The sequence below is a fragment of the Pimephales promelas genome, chromosome 18 (genome assembly GCF_988280905.1).
Source record: "Pimephales promelas chromosome 18, fPimPro1.hap1.1, whole genome shotgun sequence".
NCBI lineage: Eukaryota > Metazoa > Chordata > Actinopteri > Cypriniformes > Leuciscidae > Pimephales > Pimephales promelas.
In genome coordinates this window covers 417,501-441,991 of record NC_142786.1, presented here as the reverse complement: position 1 = coordinate 441,991, position 24,491 = coordinate 417,501, and the positions used below count along the sequence as shown (strand labels likewise).

The window sequence follows — 24,491 nt, the reverse complement described above, 5'->3', positions numbered from 1 at the left end:
TATTTTTTAGCAGTGCATATTTACAGATCACAAAATAAATAGAGGTAAACACTATTCATTTCTCTGCTTTTATTGCATTTTTTTAAACACCTAGAAAAATACAAAAAACAAGAACTCAGAAAGTAAGAGCAGTGCGAGCCGGTGCCGGTGACAGTCCTCAGATCGTGAACCGAGCGAATCACTCGAGCAGCGAATCTTTGCAGCGCTGGATGCGATTCAGCGGAAGTCTCTAACACTCGTCACGAGTGTGGAGAATCGAGCTCAGAGTCAGAGCACCGATCCACTAGGTGGCGGCGACGGGCTGTTTGGCGACGGCTTTGGGTCGTCCGCTCTTGCTCGCCGCCGCGGGGGAATCGCTGACGTCACTGGATCCGCCGAAGCTCCCGGAGGCGTTGGGAAAGCCGTGCGCCGCTATGTACTTCTGGTACGCCTCGCGGACGATGCGGAAGGCTCTGGCGTTGGCGTACGGGATGTCGGTCACGGGGTCGCGATACAGCGCGGGATTATGGGTAACGGGACACACCTCCTGAACGGGCTGCGACGGGATGGAGCGAGCCGACTCGGGGAAGGCGGAGCTAAACGCATCGTCGTCGCTGAAGGTGATGTAAGTGCGCGAGCACAGAGACCCCGCCCCCTGCGTGGAGGAAGATGAAGTGGGCGTGGCCTGGGGCGTGTCCTGGTCCAGCCTATCACAGGAGAGAGTCTTATCAGACGCAGTGCCGTTAAAGACAGTTCTAATGTTGTGTAAATAAAACTATGCATTTATTAAAAAACATTGTTTATTCACATGAAGCTGATATGAAATAGTAATATTAGACTGAAATAAATCTATTTAGATATTTATAAACAAATTAAAATAACAAAAGCACATCCAATTACTATAAAAATGAAAATATAAAAATAACAGTTAATTCAAAATATTTATAAAAGCTTTGATATATTAATAATCCTAATCCTAACTGATGCAGTATTTTGCAAAGCGAGTGTTTTTAATCGTTAATTTAGCGTACTTGTTTATTTAGCTACTCATTTATTTAATACTTTATATATATATATATATATATATATATGAAGAGTTCAGATGCAAAAGCCTCTAAATGCCATTTGAAATTTTCTAGAATGATCATTTTTATCAAGCTTGTATATTTAAGTTCAGTAATTTCACTTAAATGACAATTAATAGGTAATCTTCATTGCCATTTAAGTGAAATTACTGAACTTAAATATACAAGCTTGATAAAAATGATCATTTTAGAAGAAAATTTCAAATGGCACTTAGAGGCTTTTGCATCTGAACTCTTCATATAATATATATATATATATATATATATATATATATATATTAGGGTTGTGCAAAGATTAATTGCGATTAATCGCATCCAAAATAAAACTTTGTGTTTCCATAATATATGTGTGTGTGTCCTTTGTATAATTATTGTGTATATATAAATATACATATGCATGCACATATTTATTTAAGAATTATTTGCACGTAAATACTGCATATATAAATATATACATGCATGTGTGTGTATATATATTCAAAATAATTTTACACAGCTGATGCTGATCATCTTCTAAACATTGTCTATTGCGCTGAAAGATTGTCTACTCTTTTCTTCCTTCTCTCCCTCCAGCCATCAATCCGCCATCTCTCTCTCTCTCTCTCTCTCTCTCTCTCTCTCTCTCTATCTCTCTATGTTAAACTACTTGCAAATCCAGTACATTAGTTTACACCAAAACACATCTAGCTCTAATCTCCAGGTCCCGTGTGTGTGTGTGTGTGTGTTTACCCCTCCACATCCACGTTCTCCTCCTTCAGGTGTGTGTCGGGCGTCAGCGGCATCAGCAGCGAGTGATAGCGGATCGTCGGCCCCTCGAACCGCCTCTTCTTATGAACCTGCTTCTTCTTATCAGCCTCCAGCCGCTCGTAGTTCTCTGAGGAGCACACACACACACACACACACACACAGTTATACTCCGCTCTGAGTAGGTGTGATACTCTGGTGAAGTGTGTGTGTGTGTGTGTGTGTTACCCAGCGAGCGCAGGTTGATCTCCGCGGTGAGCTTAGCCTCTGCTAGCAGCTCGTCCTGCGTCAGCACGCGATCGCTCGCCCCCTTCCTCTTCCGCGGCGCCTCCTGCTGCCGCTCCTGCAGCCGCTCGTTCGTCTTGCGTGTGTGTTCGCTCGTCGACTTGCGCACCGACTTACGCACTGGAACACAGCGGCACCGGAAGAGCGTTACATGCTACTCTCAGAAACTACAACTCATCATCAGGGTCAGAAGACCAGCGGCCAGCCCATAATAATCACTGCAGCAATGAGCCAATCACAGACCCTTCAGCATTTGCATATTTAAATCCAAAGAGACTCTTCCGGTCAGTGTTTTACTCACTCTCCCCGAAGTCCTGCAGCTCCTGGATGATGCGTCTCTCCACTTTGGGTCGTTCAGTCTTTAGTTCTTCAGTCACTCGTTTGACTTTGGGCTTCGAGACCTTTAAAGGCTCCTGAAACACACACACACACACACACACACACACTAGTGAGCAGACGTGTCGATTCCTCTGAGAATCTCAATATGAGTTTAAAGCGTTCATGCCAGACATCTGAACACGTGTGTTACGAGACAGCTCTTAAAGGGACAGCACTAATATTCCTGCCGTCTCTATAGTAACACTAATCAAACAACAAGACAGTGAAAACTCACTCGTTCTCGACTGAATAACTTTTGTTACTATATTTGTACTATATTTAATTAATAAACTGCTGTTATTTTACATTTGATTACAGTTTCTGTTCCTGAAAATCTTAAATCACGGTTTATTTCAATCGTATCGTTGCTCAGTTGTGTCTATTTGCTGCGATTGCTAATGTTTTATTTGTCCTTTTTTAATTCCTGAGTGTTTATTGTCTTTAATAACGCTTGAAGTGTGTGTTAGTTCGGCTAGTTGTGTTTAAACCTCAGGCAAACGCTGCGTGTGTAAGTGTTCTTCAGCTGATGATCTGCTCATGATATTCAGACACTCTCACATGTTCTGCAAGAAGACTAAATGTGAATGATGTCAAAGATTGTTTTTTAAACTTATCGGAATTGAAATTATGAATCAATAAGACTCAAATAATACCCAACCATACTGACATCTGTGATCTGAGCATGCGTGTGTGTGTGTGTGTGATGATGTCTGACCTTGTAGGCTTTAGTGACGACTCGGCTCTTCCGGCGTGGAGCGTCGTCCTCCTGGTCGCTGTCGGGTTCGTCTCCTTCATCGATGTCGAAATCACTGTCCACCTCGTCCTCAGTGTCGGAGTGATCCCCCCTGTACTCATCGTCCCCCGACTCCTGCTCCACACACACACGTCATGGTTATTGTGCATTTTTATGGAAAGAATATATGTACACACCCTCAAATGTACATATTCCACACACACACTCACAAAATATAAACACTCTCGCACACACACCACTCTCTCTCACACACACACAAACATTTATTTTGAAAGAATATGTACACAAACATATACACTCAGAGAAATATACACACTCTCGCACACACACCACTCTCTCTCTCACACACACACACACATTTATTTTGAAAGAATATGACACAAGAAATATACACACTCTCGCACACACTCACATATACACACACTCTTACACTCACTCCCTCACTCTTTCTCTCTCTCACACACACTGGTGTAGTGTATAACGCGACTCACGTCGTTGAATCCCCCATAGGTGGTCTTGTAGAACTCGTCCTCCTCCTCGGCGTCCAGGAGTTTGGACATGCGGTTCCCCGCGGTGCAGCGCTGCTCTCGGCTGTGTGCTAAACTCATCCTGCACCCCTGATGATGACCTCTATTATAGTCACGACTGTGTTCTCTTCAACTCTACAATCACTGTTATATCCTCTCTAGTCTTTAACCCTCAGTGTGATTACACGCTCCAGATAAAGACTCTTCTCCTGCCCGGGCGTAAACATGCGCACAAAGCGCTTCGCTATAACGGTTGAATATGATAATAATACATCAAATTACCAACAAATTCACGTTTATACAAGAAAATGTTCAGCGTTACAACAGAAACGCTGAGAACCACAACACAACAAAAGCAGAGAAACTTCACTTCCGGTGTTCACGAGGATTCACAGCTCGACACTGACACACACTGGCCTGGAGGATGCAAAACACACACAACAAACGTCCATTTTAATCGTGTTAATAATTTATAATTTCAAAGTTATTGGTTAACCACTAACCGAAAGTGTATTCAAGTATCCTAACGTGGACTTTAGACACGACACGACACTAATCCTGTGACATTACATGAGTCATAATGACTTGCATTCAAAAGCCGCGTGATTCTTTCCAGAACAATAAGTGTACAGTAATGACGGGGAAAACTAAAAAAAATGCCGTTTGATAGTGTAGTCATTCCCCTTAAGTAATTAATTATTCATTTTTAACAGCTTTTCAGTTGTGGTTCCTCATATCTTTCTTTCACGGAAGCAAGAACATTCTTTGCAGTCTTTAGAAATGATAAACAACATGTTCTTCCTGCTTCGAGTGCTTTAATGAAACAAGAAGTTAGTCATAAATCTAAAAATATGAACAAGCATTGGACCTCCATAAGATGGCAGCAAACAAACATGCCACATCTCGGTTCAACAGCACCTCATTATATTAGGAAAACATCTGAAGCAGTTAAACGCATGATTTTATTCATTTAATAATTAATAACGTTAATTTACCCATTTAAAGTGCTTTTTGTTGCAGGTCAGTGTTAAAGTCCACATGAAACTCTTTTCTTCAGTACTCCCTGTACGGCGGGGCTTGATTTTGATTGGCTGGTTTGGATGGTGGTGGTTTGCTATTGGCTGACCTTGTGCGAGTGACAGGTTATAGCCCCGCCCACATCATCAGAGAAGAGATGCTGCCAGAGGAACTTATTCTTATTCACGATTATACACAATAATGATGTGCAGCGATACATAATTTACAATAAACACTGCAATATTTCATGGTGACGTTCCTCTAGCGAGTGTTGCTAGGGCTCATGAACGTCTGTTAGCTGAAATGCGTGAAATGTGTGCGATCTGCATTGTGGTCGTGCCGAAGCGCCGAAACCACTGCATTCCTGCGCCTGACTCAGGAGATATTCACTTGCTAAGTCTGCCATCATTTCACAATAAGACAATTGATTCACACAGAGTTTCGACTACAGTCACACCTTTAACCTTTAACCCTCGCCTAACCCTCTCAGGTCGCACAGGGATGCTGCAGAGCCACTGATGCTAAACTGTGTCTCTGACGATCTTCGGTCTGAATGCTCTCTCACGCTGGAGATCGCTGTCGCAACACTTGCATCGAGATAAAACTGATAAATTCAAAAGACGCATATTGCAATCTTTGAATCTTATCACACACACACACACACATACTTTCTCTATGTCACTCACACACACACCCTCAACTGTCTCAGACAAAGACTCAAACACACCTCAATCTCATAACGTATTCAACATACCAACACACATACTTTCTATTTAATGTCGAATGCAAATTCACGGACTGCATCTCTTATGCAAATCATGCGCTGATATAACAGGTGCTCAAATCCATTGACCTTTGACCTGTCTGTGCAGGTTTATCCCTGGCCAATCACTGCAGACGATCATCAACTCTTTCCCCACCGGCGGTTTGTTGAAAGGGTTAAAAACAAATGCTTTATGTAGTTATGAAACATAGGCTACATGGACCAACAGGCCAATCATGTTGCTAGCATGACTTAGCACGATCCTACCTACATGAATTAACACATCGTCAACTCTTTCCCCACCAGCGGTTTGTTAAAAGGGCTAAAAAACAAATGCTACTTTGAAGTAGTTTTATGTAGTTATGAAACGTATATGGACCAACAGGCCAATCATGTTGCTAGCATGACTTAGCACGATCCTACCTACATGTTAGCATGTTTTAGCATGTTGCTAAGATGATTTAGCAGATTGCTAACATATTGCTAGCATGTTTATAACATGAACTTAGTGTGTGCCCAATGAAGGTAATCACCTGTGTCTGTTTAAAGTTGACTGATGTTGCGCCTGACGAAGATCTGAGGGTCGAAACGAGGACTTTTATACGTTCCTAGATCAGTAATCTTCAGTGTGCGGACTTCACACTTCTTTATTTGTTTATATCGCTTAGTCGTCCTGGGTGTTTGGGATGTGCACACCATTTGTGTATTTTATAACATGAATTAGCACAATGCTAACATGTTTTAACACATCGTCAGCCTGTTTTTAACATGTTTTAGCATGTTTCTAAGATGATTTAGCACACATTTCTACCACGAATTTACACGGTGCTAGCATATTTTCACATCAAATTAATTTAGAATATTAATAAAAACCATAATAGTATCACAATGATAGCCTACTACAATAACTGACTCACGTCATACTGCATACAGCGATTGTTATTGCTATGGAAACATAGGCTAATTCAGATGTTCCATGAGTGAAACGCCTATAATGGGTTATGCAACAGTCATAGCGTTGCCATGGCAGCAGGTTGTGTTTATGGGATGTGACATGGGTGTGGGCTCAATAAAAACATGATGAATTAGAGAAGATAACGCGGGGAGTTCTGGGATGCGCTGATGTGTGGAAGTCCCCGAAACACCCGGCGGTGAAGCCCAGCGCTAGCTACGGTGAAGCCCAGCGCTAGCTACGGTTAAATGTGGAAACACTGGTGCTTTCTCCTCACCCGTCCTGTTTCAGGGAAATGTTTAGCCTAAATTTAATGTTGTTTTGTATTTTGATGTAACATGTATTGGAACTCCTGATTAAAGTCACACAGTTGTAACATAACAAACATCAATAAAACTCGTACATTTTTAACATTTGAATAATGATTGTTTCACGGCTAGTCACATTTCAACCACGTTGATGAATGCTATGTTGTGAAAATGTTTTTCTTGGTTATATGAATGTTAAGTCGACATTTAATTTTATAATGTTGCAACCCCTTCTGGTGCTGATTGGACGTTTTTAACCAATAAATTTTTACTTTTTTTTACTTCATCAGAATGGAATGAAACTTGGTAGATGTTTTGGCACTTGCAGTGAACACACACACACAAAGTCAATTCTTATCCTAAATCTTATTTTCGACCTAAATATGACATTTTTTTGTGCGGTTTTCCACATTTCCATGTCAGCGGTTCTGAATCACATGACACCGGGTCAGCTTCGGTTCCTCGTGTCTCGTGCTGATGTCATCGGTCACACTCATGATGTCACTTTGTGCCTCAAACCACTGGCGTTTCAGATTTATTCTCGTTTTCTTGCTGTTTTGAATTATTTTTAGTTTTTATGTTAATTTTAGTTTAGTTCCTTTATGTGCTTTTGTCATTTAAAAAATATTTATTTTGCTGTTTATTTATTTTTATTTTAGTTTTTGTTTATTTCCAGTTACTGTAATATTTTTAGTGCTTTAACGTACTTCAAATTTATCTCCAAGGCATCATTTCTAATTTAAGTTGAAGTTTTACAATTACCATTTTTCTCTTTTATAGCAGCTAACACAGATGTGTAGATTTCAGTTTGACCGTATGACATTTCTCAGAATATCTTCTGTTGTGTTCAGAAGCAGAACTGTGACAGAATCAGGAGCGTTTTTAACCTTGTAACTGCAACACACACACACACACACACACACACACACACACACACACACACAAGCACAAACACACACACACACACACACACACACATAAACACACAAGCACAAACACACACACACACACACACAAGCACAAACACACGCACACACACACACACATAAACACACAAGCACAAACACACACACACACACACACACACACACAAGCACAAACATACACACACACACACACATAAACACACAAGCACAAACACACAAACACATTCACTCACAAACTCAAAACACACACACACACACACAACCCCCCCTCCCACACACACACACACACCCATGCACACTCACTCAAGCACAAACACACGCACATACTTTTACTCAATAACTCGCTCAAAACACACATGCAAATTCTCTCACACTTGCAGACACACAAACTCACTCTCTCACACACACACACACACACACACACACAAACTTACACACAGACACACGCACACTCAAGCAGAAACACGCACACACACACGCACACGCACACAAACACACCCTCTGTCAGCTGACTTCTGGGAAACTTTGTTTTTGTTGCCATTTAAAGTTCCTGTTGCTAAGGCAAGGCAGAACAGTGGCAGCCAATCAGCTGTCAGCAGGAAGTGAAGGCATGAGTGCGCTCGACACAGCTCTGGAAACTTTACATCACCTCATTCATTACCCATGAAACCCTGTGCGTGTGTGTGTGTGTGTGTCCAGACAGCTGGAGTTTCTCATGTAATGGCTGAAATTCCAAGCACCAGTTTAACAGAAGTCAGTGCGCTTAGTGTGTGTGTGTGTGTGTGTGTGTGTGTGTGCAGGCAGAATCAGCTCAAAACACGTCCTCTTTCAGACCAGCGCACACCACACACACACACCACACACACACACATTCAAGTTTCTGTTTCATTGCACTTAAACTGTAGATTCCAATCTGTAAGGTCAGTGAGTTTGAGTCAGAAACCACCTTACAAACACCAAACATTCCAGTTTTACTCATATCTATATTCTGAAGCGTTGTTTAGATGTCATTTCACTCCTAAAACATGAGGAACATATATTTATGATCAACAGAGAAATCCAAAATTTAGAATTTATCCAATGTTCTCATTTCAGATCTCAATATGTATGCAAATGAGTGCATATTTGCATAATAAACATACAAAAATAATACCGAACAATTGTCTTGATGTATTATGGAATTATGGCCATTTGTATTATTTCACCTCTAATGGTGACAGTAGAATTTTGTGAAACACGAATGACTTGTTGTTTCATCATTTAAAAGCTGAAATCATTTGAATATTTCCCAGCGGATACAATTATTGACAGATAAAACTAAACAAACAACAGGAGCAAATAAAGATCTGCGAGAGCAAACAGGTTACATAAGCCGAGCTGACGGGGGAAGGGCCGCTCATGATGAACTACTTCCTGTTTTCATCCGTTTGATCTGAAGTTCAACCACAGAGAGAGAGAGAGAGAGAGATGGAGAGAGAGAGAGATTCTCTACATGATGTTTGCTGTTGCTGTCCGTACTCTAGGAAATACTGGAGTCTATCTAGCAACACACACACACACACACACAGGCCCTTAAGAGAACAGCCAGAAACTAAACTAGAGGTTTCTCGTATTTCATGGCTTTTATTCTCCTGTTATGAAGTGAAGCTGCTTTCTGTATGGTAAAAAGTGCTGAAACACACTCACATACCCTCTCACACACACACACACACACCACATGCACTGGAATTTCCTCAGAAATGTATGTTGTGTTGTTGATCTGCTGATAAAGCAGACGAGTGTGTGTTTCTTACTCGGATGACGCTTCATATTTGCTTTAATATTATATTTGAGGAACAATTTAGGTTTCGTTTCCTACAGCTTGCAGGTCTTGTAATGTGCAGAGCTGCTGTTGTGTGTGTTGTGTGTGTGTTTATCTCATATGCTGTTAACCAGAGATGCCGAAGCAACACATCAGACGCAGTGTTGTTCTATATTTGCTGACTTGCAGTCGCAGAGGAATCAACTCACTGAACCAGATGAGAAACCACACACACGCACGCACACACTGAGATGATAAAGGTCACACTTCTGCAGTGTGTGGTTAGTGCTGCACCAGAATCAACAAACACACACACGCACACATTTTTATGATTTAATTAATTTTTGTTTGAAAATGTATTTCTTTTCAGTATTGATTCAGTTCAGTTCAATAACTGTGAAATCCATTTGTGCAGTGTATTCGTGCATGTGTGTGTGTGACACTCCCATCTAATGCACACTGAAGCAAAAGCCACATGAGTGTGTAGTTTGATGTGTGTGTGTGTAGTTACTACACAAAAATAGCATTTTTAGAAGGGTTAATTAATATAGTCGAGTTGTAATATTGAGGGAAATTCTCTGAACATCTGTGTTATTAATATATTTGCTGGATGTTTTTGTCATGTCATTAGAAAACATCCATAATAAGCATTAGTCAATTGAAACGTCTTAAATTCTTGGAATATTAGGCATAACTGATGATGCACTCAATCTTCAGAGGAAACATTAACATTATTCTTCGAAAGAAAACAAGAAACTCTCTCAGAGAGTAAAGCTTCAGGGATCCGCATTTACCAACTCGTATCTGAAGTCTGGATCATTGATTGTTCTTTTGTTCAATGCTGAAGCTGCTAATAGAGCACTGTAGAAATAAAGCATGTTCAGCTCTATATCTATTATAATTCAATGATCAGTAACAGGATTTGTCAGTCATTCCCACAACAGAAACGAAAGCGTTCTCACACTTTCAGAGAACTGAAGCTATGAAACCGGATCCGCTCGCTTCTCTTTCCCTGAAGGTCGAGCTCCGTGAAGCCGGCTCATCTTACCCCTGAAGCACACACGCATAAAGCCCTGCCGTTCATTTACAGGGCGAAGCATAATCACATGATGCACACACCAAAAGCTCTTTCAGTATTTGTTTTATTATAAAAAATAAATCTGAAGTGTCTATAATCGGTCATTTCCGGCTCTCGAAGAGCACAGTCGCGTGGCGTGAGCAGGTGCCGGCAGTGAGCCGAGGGTTCACTGCTAACGACACACTGGAGCGTATCAGTGTCCGCGGGGCGGCTCAGCTTGCCCCAGAGCGACCCGTCCTCACCGCATCAGCAACGCCAGGCCGGCGCCGATCCCCGCGCAGCCGACGACTGCCATCAGCGCGCCGCGCACTCGCGACTCCACGTCCTCCTCGCGGAAGAACTCCACAAACCCTTCCTGGAGAGAGAGAGAGAGGTCACACATGAGCACACACACACACACACCGGTTCTGAGAGGACACACACACACGTGTGTCAGAGAGAACACACGAGCGGACACTCAACACCGGTTCGGATGTCTGAGCTCAGCTTCACTTCTGCTGAATGAACTCAGTGAGTGTGTGTGTGTGTGTGTGTGTCTGCAAGAGTGTGTGAGATCACACCAGAACGGATCTGAATTATGCAGAAGGAAACAGGCCATTGTCATTAACAGAGTTCCTCTCAGACGAACCCTGCGGCTCACTGCTCCTCAACCCTGTGAGATTACAGGAAGTGTGTGCGCGCCACGGTATAAGTGGATTACAGTATAAGTGTTTATTTGGTGCTGTAAATGAGCGAGAAGGAAGAGATGATCGGTTCATGAGCGACTTTAACTTAGAGCCACAGAACAATATTCATAGCTTACGTTACACCGCTTTTATAGCATCGCGGAACAACTAAAGACAAACTTATTTTAAAGTTTATATTTAGTTAGTTAACGGACACTTGAACTTCCATCACCCTGTTTAAAGCGACAGCAAATGACGGAAACCACCTTTGGAATAAAGACATATGCAGTGTAATTTAATTTAATTTTAGTTGGTCTCACGTGCGTTGAGTAACTGGTGGAGGCGGGGTTTATGAGCTATACTAGGAGCGGCCACCGGGGGGCGATCGAGATGCTTTGGCTGCAGTTAGTCAGTCTCTCTGCTCCGCGTGTGCGTTTCACTGCGTGTGAGAGGCGGAGCTTGTCAGACATGGCGACAGTAACTGAAGGGGGCGTGTCTACGAGCGGTCGACTGAGTCGCAGAACTGAACTCACCCAGCCGTTGTTGTTCCGCAGCCAGTGGTGCTGTTCTGAGATCAGGTATGAGGAGATCTGCTGTGCCACGGCCTCCACAGACTCCTCGCGCTGGCACTCCTTGAGGCGGGAACACACCACGGCCCCGAACGCCACCAGGCTCGTGATGCGGCCCCAGTTCGTGCTGCCGTCGCTGAACATGGTCTTCGCTATCGTGCCGATGTCCAGGGAGTCCGTATCAAACTCTTTGTGGAGGCGCTGCAACATACCTGAGGAGAGAGAGAGCAGCGTCAGCTACTGAACCCAATCAGCTCATGGACACACACTACTGAACCCAGATCAGCTCATATACACACTACTGAACCCAGATCAGCTCATGGACACACACTACTGAACCCAGATCAGCTCATGGACACACACTACTGAACCCAGATCAGCTCATACACACTACTGAAGCCAGATCAGCTCATACACACACACACTACTGAACCCAGACCAGCTCATTTACACACTACTGAACCCAGACCAGCTCATTTACACACTACTGAACCCAGATAAACTCATATACACTCTACTGAATCAGCTCCTATATACACCACTGAACCCAGACCAGCTCATTAACACACTACTGAACCCAGATCAGCTCATATTCACACTACTGAACCCAGACCAGCTCATTAACACACCACTGAACCCAGATCAGCTCATATTCACACTACTGAACCCAGACCAGCTCATTAACACACTACTGAACCCAGAAATCAGCTCACAAACACTACTGAACCCAGACCAGCTCATTTACACACTACTGAACCCAGATAAACTCATATACACTCTACTGAATCAGCTCCTATATACACTACTGAACCCTGATCAGCTCATATACACTCTACTGAATCAGCTCCTATATACACTACTGAACCCAGATCAGCTCATATTCACACTACTGAACCCAGATAAACTCATATACACTCTACTGAACCCAGACCAGCTCATTTACACACTACTGAACCCAGATAAACTCATATACACTCTACTGAATCAGCTCCTATATACACCACTGAACCCAGACCAGCTCATTAACACACTACTGAACCCAGATAAACTCATATACACTCTACTGAACCCAGACCAGCTCATTTACAAACTACTGAACCCAGATAAACTCATATACACTCTACTGAATCAGCTCCTATATACACCACTGAACCCAGACCAGCTCATTAACACACTACTGAACCCAGATAAACTCATATACACTCTACTGAACCCAGACCAGCTCATTTACAAACTACTGAACCCAGATAAACTCATATACACTCTACTGAACCCAGACCAGCTCATTTACAAACTACTGAACCCAGATAAACTCATATACACTCTACTGAATCAGCTCCTATATACACCACTGAACCCAGACCAGCTCATTAACACACTACTGAACCCAGATAAACTCATATACACTCTACTGAACCCAGACCAGCTCATTTACACACTACTGAACCCAGATAAACTCATATACACTCTACTGAATCAGCTCCTATATACACCACTGAACCCAGACCAGCTCATTAACACACTACTGAACCCAGATCAGCTCATATTCACACTACTGAACCCAGACCAGCTCATTAACACACTACTGAACCCAGAAATCAGCTCACAAACACTACTGAACCCAGACCAGCTCATTTACACACTACTGAACCCAGATAAACTCATATACACTCTACTGAATCAGCTCCTATATACACAACTGAACCCTGATCAGCTCATATACACTCTACTGAATCAGCTCCTATATACACTACTGAACCCTGATCAGCTCATATACACTCTACTGAATCAGCTCCTATATACACTACTGAACCCAGATCAGCTCATATTCACACTACTGAACCCAGATCAGCTCATATTCACAATACTGAACCCAGATCAGCTCATATTCACACTACTGAACCCAGACCAGCTCATATACACACTACTGAACCCAGACCAGCTCATATACACTCTACTGAATCAGCTCCTATATACACTACTGAACCCAGATCAGCTCATATTCACACTACTGAACCCAGATCAGCTCATATTCACAATACTGAACCCAGACCAGCTCATATACACTCTACTGAATCAGCTCCTATATACACTACTGAACCCAGATCAGCTCATATTCACACTACTGAACCCAGATCAGCTCATATTCACAATACTGAACCCAGACCAGCTCATATACACACTACTGAACCCAGATCAGCTCATTTACACACTACTGAACCCAGATCAGCTCATTTACACACTACTGAACCCAGATAAACTCACACTCTACTGAATCAGCTCCTATGTACACTACTGAACCCCGATCACATGACTCATACATGAATCTCTACTCATGGAGTTCTGGTGTAATGTTTATTGCACTATTGCATGATGTTGATAAAGGAAACATTCTTTCCCTTTATTTTCTTGTTTAAAATAAATAAAAACAGTACATAAGTCCCAATAAGATCATAAGTAATCTAATTAAAAAAGAAAGAAAAAGTAATGAAAAAAGTAATAACGCATTACCTAAAGTGGAATGTAATCTACTACCCACATCCCACAATGTCATAAAATGTAATTCCTAGCGATAGTTGTCACATAATTTGCAATCAGTAATGGATAAGTTTGCATAATACAAGAGACTATTTATGATAATAATACCCATATGAAATATAATTGCGCTGACCCCGCCCCATTTTGACTGACGGCACATAACCGAATCTGTTTTAAAGTGCCGAGCCGACTACACGTTATATATCGCACATTTCTATAGAAACTGGTTAAAATGTCAGTGTTTGTGAAACCCTGCTGCCCCCATACACACCCACACCCCCCCACACACACACCCCCCAGCTGAAGATAAGCGGAACTCGGCAGTTCCGAGAAGCGCAGGCGGGCGCGCGGTTTGGCCAGATAAAGCTACCGAGAAAAACCCCACCGACAAACAGGAACTTTATTTGCGTTCAATTAACTATAAATAAGTACACAAAATAAAACGAAATAAAACAGACTGTGGCAACTTATATCACTATCAGAAGCGACAAATTGTATAGAAGGAAGATTATAGCTAATATTTAGTCTACAAACTGACATCACGTGACTATTTACTCTGAAATCAGACATCTTAACTCATTTTATGGTATAATACTTACTTAATATTGTATTCTACTGATGAGCTGATCAAAGCTTTTTTTAAACGTTCAAGTTACTATAAATAAGACTGCATCCATAAAACTGACAACTTATAACATTATCAGAAACAATGCAAATAAATAGAGATGCATGCAACTACACTGCATAGAAGCCAAATAATCACCGCGATTATATAAAATTAACATATAAACTGTGACATCACGTGACTTAAATAGCCGTATCGGGAGCGCGCATGCGCGCGTCTTACCTTTGTATGCGATCTGGTGCTTCAAGAGAATCTCCCCGACGACGCGCCTCATTGTCGGCAGCGCGCTGTTGTGGTTCTGCTCGGGTGAACACATTCCCGTGTGTGAGCGATAGAAGTCCAGCAGGAGTTGTCGAGTATCACGGTCCAGTTCTGCGGACCCGAGCTCGGCTGAGTCCGGAGTGGACGGGAGAGAGCCGTCGCAAGCGGACACGAAGCGCCCGTCGAGCTGGAGGCCTTTGGTTCCGTTCGTTCCCGGCCTCACCGGCTTTAACGTGGAGTCCATCTCATCCGCGCACCCGTCCAGCTCGTCCTCGGTGTGCGTTTTCAGCGAGGGCACGAGCGTCGTATGCGCGCCCTGTGTGAAAAAGCTCATCGCCGTCGCTCGCTTCATTCCTAATGTCAGAGTCATAATTACGCTTACAAACAGAAAAACTTAAATACGATAAAGATTGAAGTTTAAAGGGTGAAGGTTAAGCTTGAACGGCGGTTATAGTGCTCGTGATGGTCGACACTCTTGTGTGAGTGAAGCGGAAGTTGACGGAACAACGATGGGTTTTATACTGTGCGTATGACGTGTCCGTCTGTCACTTCCGTAACCCCGCCCCTAATATCCATATATGGTCTTCCTCTAGAACTTCCTAGGAAATTCTTAAAACTGACTGAATGGAATATTTCACCTTAAGGTCAGAAATGTTTTAAAAACCACGTATTCGAAATGTTGGTGGGTTACAGTGAAAATATATATTTTGTATAAGTTATTATTAATTTAATGTTGATTCTGGTGAATTCTTTAAATAACTTAAACTCAGATTAGTGAAATACAGGCCTAATGCAAAGTAATTCAGTCAAATCATGGAGGAGCTGAACCCGACCCTTTGCCCTCTGACTCACGCCAGCTTTACACTCAACACTACGCCACACACACACTGCGTATGGAGTCCTTATATCTTACTGAATAGATATCATTACTTTCTGGTAACGAAAACCTTCCGAAGGAACTCTTTAGAATTTACAATATTATAACAATTATGGGTAAATACCATATTCATAAATGCAAATGGCAAAATAAAAATCCATCCATAATAGTGTTTAAAATTGAACTGAGGGAATACTTTGTTTCTTTGAAACTTCTGAAAGACTTCAATTTACTCTCTATGTGAAGATGTCTCAAAATATTTGTCATTATAATTTGTAAAGCTTCCATGTAACTTTATTTTATGATTATATGAAGACTGAGGACAATATATTTATATGTGAATAACTTTGACATGCCTTATGGACTGAAATGCCTTTGCTTAATTGATTTAATTTTAGGTTTATTTGTTTTTATTTTGTTTTTTGAATTTTGTTCAATGTAACTGTTTAATTATGCACATGAGTCTCCCAACGAGAGATTTTGTAAATTTTTTTTTTTTTTTGTAAATAAGTGTGTTCAATAAAAAAAAAAATCCTGCATGTGCGAAGAAAAAAAAAGATATCATTACTTCTGTCAACTGTTTTCAATTAAAAAAAGCTCAATGTTGCTGTCACTACAGAGACCTCTGGTGGATATTGGCCTTCTATGATTATACATGACAATGTAAATATATGTTTGAATTATTAATATTCACGCGAGCACAGAACTCAGAACACATTTTTTTAAAAACTATCATAAAATTCTTCACTCCAATATTTTACACACAAAGCCTACATTTTAAAAAATATATTTGTTTTTTTTTACAGAACATTTCACTCTCTCGTACTCTAATATAAAACACACTCTCTGATGTCAAGACTCACTACATATCATTACACTTTCTGATGTTCTTTGTTCATTGTAATCTTTATAGTTGTTTCTCAAGGCTAAATGAAGATTTGTCTCAGCCAAATCTAAACAATGTGTTAGTTATGGCTATCATATTTAATATTATCCTCCAGAATGGAGACTCTGGGTCTCGGTCATACACTATCATAAGGATATGTATGGACACTGCATTCATCTAATTATCATCATATTTCTAAGATTCTATAAATATAATTAAATGCCAACATGAAGAACATATTACATTTCTTCCACATTATGCTCTTAAATAATAGTAAACGTTTATATGTATTTATCCGTCATGCAAAACAAAAGGTTATCTACACTTTAAAGTGTTTATGCATCATGGTAGCGTTTATCGCACCTTTCATTTTTGCAGATTTAATCAAACGCATTACCACAATTAATTATTATTTTTATCTTTTATAATCTAACCATCATGAAAATGACGCCACACTCCTACATAACAATATAATTATACATCAGTCACAGTATAACATCATCAGCCGGTGACAGAAACACTTCAAAATCTCTCTTTTCCTCCAAAAGATATGAAGTTATTAAAGTGCAGGAGAAGTCTGGGTGTTATTAGTTCATCTGAGGTAAAAACAGTCAACTGAAACAACAGATAGTTTTATTCACATTTATACAGGATTATTTGATGAAGAGAAAGTTGAACGGTGTTTATTTTGAAATAGAACATTTTGTAACATTAAAAATGTCTTTACTGACAATTTAATGCGTCTTTTTGAAATCTTACTGACCCTAAACTGTTGAGTGCTAGTGTGATGGTGACGCGTATAAACACACGTTACTCATCGACTGGACTGGACTGGTTTGGGACGCGCCCTGCTCGTTTCGTCAGCTCTCTCTCTCAGCCCAGCCCTAGTGAATCTCCCATTAGGTTTGATCTGCATCTTCAGTGTCTGGATCTCCTCTAGAGGTTTAGATCCCTCAACTACCCGAAATTAAAAACCGCCGGGTTTTTCTCCCAGATTTGGATATTTTGCCTCTTCAGACAGTATTGGGTTACAGATCTTTTCCAAAGAATCCTGCAAATACACATTTTTTAGACATTTCATTATATTTATTTTAATTTGATATTTTACAGTTCATATATCGCTTTAAAATTATAATATTTTCCTGTGAAACTGATTTGAAACTATCTGTAGCCTATTCTATAAAGCTGTTTTGAAACAATCTTGTTAAAAGCGATATACACTTGATACAAGCAAAAAGTGTTTACATTTGACAAGCGGAGAATATATACAACATGTTCTGTATTATCTCTTTTTGTGTACCGAATTATCACTATGCACTAATAAAAAGGACAAACACCGACCAATAGGAGTCCATTCTATGTGACTGATGGACTGATAGACCAATCAGAGCAAGGATATGCTCGCAGAGTGGGCGTGACTTCGGCGAAGACCCGTTAAATCACGATTTCTTTTTTAAAAAATTTTTTCGTGTCTTAACAACAGTAAATACCTGTTAAAGTTGCGGGTCGGTTTTAAACGACTGGCTGTGTGTGTTTGTGTCGCTTCACTGATGATCGCCGCGGCGGTACCTGCTTCTCTTCGGACCCCGCTGCAGGGAGTCCGGGCCCGGGTTCAGGGACATGATGATTCCCCGCGGCAGAAACACTGGAAATAAAACAATCATTAACTAATAATAATATGATAAAAATGTAAGTCAGAGTCAAAGAGCACAGAGCAGCAGTCGCGATATATACTTCTTCTTCTTCTTCTTCTGTTGTTGTTTAAATGGCGGCTGCCAAACCATCTAAAAGCTGCATGAGCGCCACTGCTGGATCTGAGGGTGAAGCGCTACTCGGTGGAAAACACTGTTTAGACAGAGAGAGAGAGAAAAAAAATTATATATATATATATATATATATATATATATATATATATATATATATATATATATATATATATATATATATATATATATAAATTACCAGACCTGTAAAATTTAAAATGTGCAATAATTCCTCATGTATTATATATTTTGTTCCTTCTCCTACTGTTTCCTTTGGCGAATAATTGCTTATATCCTTTGACTGAACTAAATTAAGTCTTTCTCTATTGTATGCTGTACATTCTAGAAATATATGATTTACTGTTTCTGAATATCCACATTTATCGCAGTTACCAGTTTCACGTTTACCTATTTTATATAAACTTTGATTTAGTGCTGTTTGCCCAATAAGTAATCTTGGCATTCTCACATCATTTTTCCTGTTATTAACAGCTGTTCGTCCCAATTTTTTTATTTATATATCTGTATCCTTCTTATACCCACCATTAAGATGTATAACATATTTCAAAGTACCATTAATCTCATCATTACAGACCAATCTCGTGAAAGCGGAATGTGTGTGTGTGTGTGTGTGTGTGTGTGTGTGTGTCCGCCGCGTGATGGCGCTGTTGCGGCGTTTGCCATTTTATTATTCAATAAACCTTCTAAAACAGTCTATGCCTAAAACATACATAATGCTTGTAAAGTTCATACAACATACATTTATTAAAACCCCAAAATGTAATAAAAACATTGAATGCAGTATGCATCATACAGTGATATGTTTATAAATATATAGGCTAGTATACTTTAAATATATGTATTCTTAGGCTATGTGTCTATAAAAAGGTGCAAGGTTTGAGGTAGCCGAAATAAAGGGAAAATGACAACATTTAATTGAGAATCGCCCGTTTTTATGAAATTCGTAACCATAAAGCCCGATTTCTTCGCCAATGGCATCGCACAATGTTACTAAACTGGTTCGGTCCCATTTTTTAAATGTGTAATAAAAGCCGACGGTATTGATGTGGATCCTGAATCCGGGTGACAGAACAGGTGTGTGCGTCGAGAGTCCTGATTGGAGGAGAGGCCCCGGAGCTGCTCCTGGTTGGCTGAGAGGTCAGAGGGGCGTGTCCACAGGTGAAGCGCAAACTCAGGGAAGTGACCGCAGTCGCGAGTCAGAAATCTCACATTGGACTGACATTGTCTTTTTGATGACAAAATAGCAGATGTGGTGAGTGTATGAAAATGTATATTTATTATATGTAAATGTATATGTATAATATGTATATGTATTATATGTAGGCTATATTTATAATATGTATATATATATATATATATGTATTATATGTATTAAATGTACATGTATTATATGTATATGAATTATATGTGTGTATATGTAGCTTGTATATGTTAGAGACTGCTGAAGCTGAACTGCTTTGCTAGAATCTTCATCATCATTATTCCTGTGTTAAAAATGGAAATCTGAAGTATGTCTTTCCAGATTGAGTAAAAGTGTGTGTGTGTGTTTGCGCAGGTTGTGTTAGCAGGAGGAATGACCACTTTGACGAAGCGCATCCGGCGTGTGGAGACTCCAGCGGATGGAGGGAGTAACGCTGAGGAGAGGGAGGAGAAGAAGAGAGACGAGGATGAAGAAGAGATCGACACCGACTCCAAATCACTGAGACTCACTCTGATGGAGGAGATCCTGCTGCTGGGACTCAAGGATAAAGAGGTTACACACACACACACACACACACACACACACACACACACACACTAACCTGACCCCTAAACCTACCCATCACACACACACACACACTAACCCGACCCCTAAACCTAGGGGTCTAGGGGTCGGGTTAGTGTGAACACAGTCATCATCTGTTCATTGATTGGACAGATGAGTGTTCCGTGTTCATTGATTGGACAGATGAGTGTTCCGTGTTCATTGATTGGACAGATGATTGTTCCGTGTTCATTGATTGGACAGATGAGTGTTCCGTGTTCATTGATTGGACAGATGAGTGTTCCGTGTTCATTGATTGGCCGTCGGATGTTCTGCCAGAGACCGCGTGTGATCCTGTAGTGTTGACTTTCACTGGCTTCCTTCGTTTAATCATTCACTGAACCGGCTGTTTTATTCACAGACTGTTTGTGTTAGAATGTTGCAGCTGCTTTACGATGTTACACACTTTATTTACACAATAACAACGGTTGCTACTAAATGAAAGTGGAAAAGCTAGCGATAGGATCAAATCACATCACAGTATAAGACAATTTTCTAGAACTTTTCTCTCTCTCTGTAGGTGTTATATCATCTGATGAATTTGTGTAATATTTAGTTGTGTTGCTGATCTGTGTGTGTGTGTGTGTGTGAGCGCAGGGCTACACGTCCTTCTGGAACGACAGCATCTCGTCGGGTCTGCGCGGGTGTATTCTGGTGGAGCTAACGCTACGAGGACGAGTTCATCTGGAGCCCCCGAGCTCACGCCGCAGGAAACTGCTGGACCGCAGGGTGAGCGCACACACACAGATGCATTCTGGGCACTAACACGATTAACATATTGTTAGCATGATGCTAACATGATTAGCATTTTGCAATAATGCTTTTAACGAAATGAGAAGATTAATGTGATGTTAGCATAATTAGCACAATCTAACACGATTGACATGTTGCTTGTATGATGCTAACATGATTAGCAAGCTGTTTACATGATAACACGATTAGCATGATGATAACACAATTAACATGTTGTTAGCATGTTTTAACAAGATTATAACACTATTAGCATGTTCTTTACAAGATGACCACACGATTAGCATGTTGCTTGCATGATGTGCCATGTTGTTAGCATGATGCTAGCACACGTTTGACTTTTTAATCATGTTTTTTAACCTTCAGCTAATTGCTATTAGCATGTAGCTATTCATTGTTAGCATGTGTAGATGATCAAGACACATTTATGATTATTATTATCAGTGAAAGTAGTGATACTGCATCAGATTGAATGATTTCCATCAGTAATAGCTGTGGATAGTCTTCACGCTGTTCTGTAATCTCTCGGCGTTCAGCAGAAACACGGATGCAAACACACACCTGAACACACCTTCTCTCTGAATGCAAACGGGTGTGTGTGAGGATTCCTTTATAGTCTCATTATCTCCTGAGTGAGTGTGATGTCTTCAGACCGGCTCGACCGGCTCGTCCACAGAGGAAAGCTTACGTTTCCTTATTTACTTTAGGCTGCATTATAGGAGACTGCCATTTTACTCAAAATTTCATTTGCGGGCATTTTTTTAAAAACAACAAAATTCTAGATTTTCTAACAAATATGTAATTGCTAAATATTTTGATTTGTTATTTAAAAACAGTAACTCTACATACTTTTATTTAATTATTAAAATGTAATTATTATCATTTATTTATCCATATCCACATCTACATGGACTACATTTCCCAGAATGCACTGTCCAGATGCATCAACCCCTTTATGATCATCTGCTGGCTGTGTGTGTGTGTTAACTGAGCCCCGTTTGTCTTTCATTGCTGAGTCGTGTGTGTGTGTGTGAGTTAGGGTCTCACAACTGCACATTTTGACCCTTTTCGCCTCATTTATGGGATAAATAAAAATTGTCAAAGCTTCAAATCAATTGGTTTGCAAAATAATTCACTGTCGAAGTGTGTGAGGCTCGCCTCGCCGGCGCCCCCTGCTGGACAACACAAGCCATACACGCAGAAAATCTGCTTTTGAATGCTAATTGAACGTTTCCTGAAGTCACGTGACTGCCAGGCTGATGACACACAAGCTCATGGTTATTAACTGTGTGTCTGTGTGTGTGTGTGTGTGTGTGTCGTGCAGGTGTTGTTCAAGTCGGCGGCTCCCACCGGTGATGTTCTTCTGGATGAAGCGCTGAAACACATCAAGAACACAGAACCACCAGAGGACGTGTCCAGCTGGATCGAGCTGCTCACAGGTGACACACACACACTCTCCTATACACACACACACAAACACATATAAATACATATATATATATACACACACACACACATACTCACTGGAAACAGCGAGATCACAAGCGAACATGATAAAAGCAACGGTTTGCTGGCATTTCTGTTGTGTGTGTGCATGCATGTGTGTGTCTGTGTGTGTGTGATGGGTAGGTTTAGGGGTAGGGTTAGTGTGTGTGTGTGTGTGTGTTTCCTGTGGTGTGTGTGTCTGTCTCTGATACAGTGTGTGTGTGTGTGTTCAGGCGAGACGTGGAACCCGCTGAAGCTGCACTATCAGATGCGTAACGTGCGCGAGCGGCTGGCGAAGAGTCTGGTGGAGAAGGGCGTGTTGACGACGGAGAAGCAGAACTTCCTGGTGTTCGACATGACCACACACCCGCTGACGGACGGCGCGGAGAAGCAGCGGCTCGTGCGGCGGCTGCAGGACACACTCCTGGAGCGCTGGACCAACGACCCGCTGCGCATGAGCCGGCGCGCGCTAGCGCTGGTGCTGCTGGCACACGCGTCCGACGTGCTGGAGAACGCCCTGTCCTCGCTGCCCGACGAGCGCTACGAGCTAGCCAGCACGCGCTCGCGGACCCTGACCGAGGCCGAGCCGGAGACGGAGAGCGCGCGGGTCACGACCCCGGCTGAGGAGATGATGTGGGCCGTTCTGGCCGCGTTCAACAAGTCCTGAGCACAGAAGCGGCGCCGCGACCTGTGAACCCCACGCTGATGTCAGTTTAGCTCATCGCACAATGAGTCCGAAACTTTCGCAGAAAATCAAAACCAATCTGAATTTTATGATGACGGAGGTGGTGCGTAAACGTGATTGAGTCAACGTGAGGTTTACCCTGCAGTTCCTCCACTGGCCACTAGAGGCGCCGCAGAGGAGACTCACTCCCATAGACCCGCATGTTAAAATGGCCAACTTTACAGCAGAAGAAAACACGTTTACTGTCTGGTGCAAAAAGTGGTTTCGGTCTCTATCGCTAATGTTGCCCTTCACGACGACTGTGAGGGGGATGAATATTTTTATAAACTAAACTATAACCGTTTAAATTATATTAAGCCATAAAGTTGTGCATAATTAAGGGCGTGGCCACTTGTCACTAATAGCGTTTGTCTGCTAGCGTTAGCGTCACGACACCTCAGCTAATCCGCTCGCTGCGTTTATCCGGGAGTGACCCGGCCAAGATGGCGGCCAGCTCCGCCCACTTTAAGAAACGCTCTTCATAAACCCACAGGTCTATGTTCGAAACTCGAGCTCATGTGCAGCGGCTTCAGTTCTGCAGCTAATCCCCTCAAACATCAGGCCGGATCGACATTAACAACGGGAATAACATCAAAACTAGCGCTGCGCACAAAATAATTATACACAGTACACACACATATATTATGGATGCGATTAATCGTTGCCCGGCGCTAATAAAAACAAACTTGTTTTATTTCAGATAGTTGCCATCATTTCTCAGTCGTGTTTAGTTTAACTTGAAGCGCCAAAATAACTCAAACTGGAATCAATTCAAAACTTTAAATTTACAATGAAAGATATAATAAAAATATAATGGTGTGTTAATGACACTGGTAACACTTTACAATAAGGTTTTATTTGTTTACATAATTTAACTACAATGAACAATACTTTTGATTAACGTTAATCTCATCATGTACGAATAT

At 41.4% G+C, this 24,491-nt stretch overlaps 3 protein-coding genes and 1 long non-coding RNA gene across 4 annotated transcripts in view; 2 read left to right on the top strand and 2 right to left on the bottom strand.

The window, feature by feature from the left end:
- Positions 1–54: 54 nt before the first annotated feature.
- Positions 55–4,129, bottom strand: vps72a (vacuolar protein sorting 72 homolog a). Its single transcript, XM_039665913.2, has 6 exons — positions 3,717–4,129; positions 3,187–3,339; positions 2,395–2,506; positions 2,037–2,213; positions 1,794–1,938; positions 55–686 (listed from the first exon to the last, which is right to left on the bottom strand). The coding sequence occupies exons 1-6, from the start codon at positions 3,831–3,833 to the stop codon at positions 284–286; spliced, it is 1,107 nt and encodes a 368-aa protein (XP_039521847.1). The 5' UTR covers positions 3,834–4,129; the 3' UTR covers positions 55–283.
- Positions 4,130–10,644: 6,515 nt separating this feature from the next.
- mcl1a (MCL1 apoptosis regulator, BCL2 family member a) lies at positions 10,645–15,758 on the bottom strand. The gene is made up of 3 exons (XM_039665912.2): positions 15,217–15,758; positions 11,796–12,043; positions 10,645–10,952 (listed from the first exon to the last, which is right to left on the bottom strand). The coding sequence occupies exons 1-3, from the start codon at positions 15,623–15,625 to the stop codon at positions 10,836–10,838; spliced, it is 774 nt and encodes a 257-aa protein (XP_039521846.1). The 5' UTR covers positions 15,626–15,758; the 3' UTR covers positions 10,645–10,835.
- LOC148970847 (uncharacterized) lies at positions 11,536–11,905 on the top strand. The gene is made up of 2 exons (XR_016147222.1): positions 11,536–11,666; positions 11,721–11,905. It is a non-coding gene; the product is annotated as an uncharacterized LOC148970847 (long non-coding RNA).
- Positions 15,759–19,922: 4,164 nt separating the features above from the next.
- Positions 19,923–24,491, top strand: part of golph3l (golgi phosphoprotein 3-like) — a 5,742-nt gene continuing 1,173 nt past the window's right edge. Inside the window, exons 1-5 of the mRNA XM_039665911.2 lie at positions 19,923–20,054; positions 20,358–20,555; positions 21,204–21,335; positions 22,681–22,795; positions 23,075–24,491. The exon at positions 23,075–24,491 is cut by the window's right edge and continues 1,173 nt beyond it. Coding sequence (XP_039521845.2) covers positions 20,376–20,555; positions 21,204–21,335; positions 22,681–22,795; positions 23,075–23,508 — 861 coding nt within the window. The 5' untranslated portion in view covers positions 19,923–20,054; positions 20,358–20,375 and the 3' untranslated portion in view covers positions 23,509–24,491. The remainder of the gene's footprint in view (positions 20,055–20,357; positions 20,556–21,203; positions 21,336–22,680; positions 22,796–23,074) is intronic.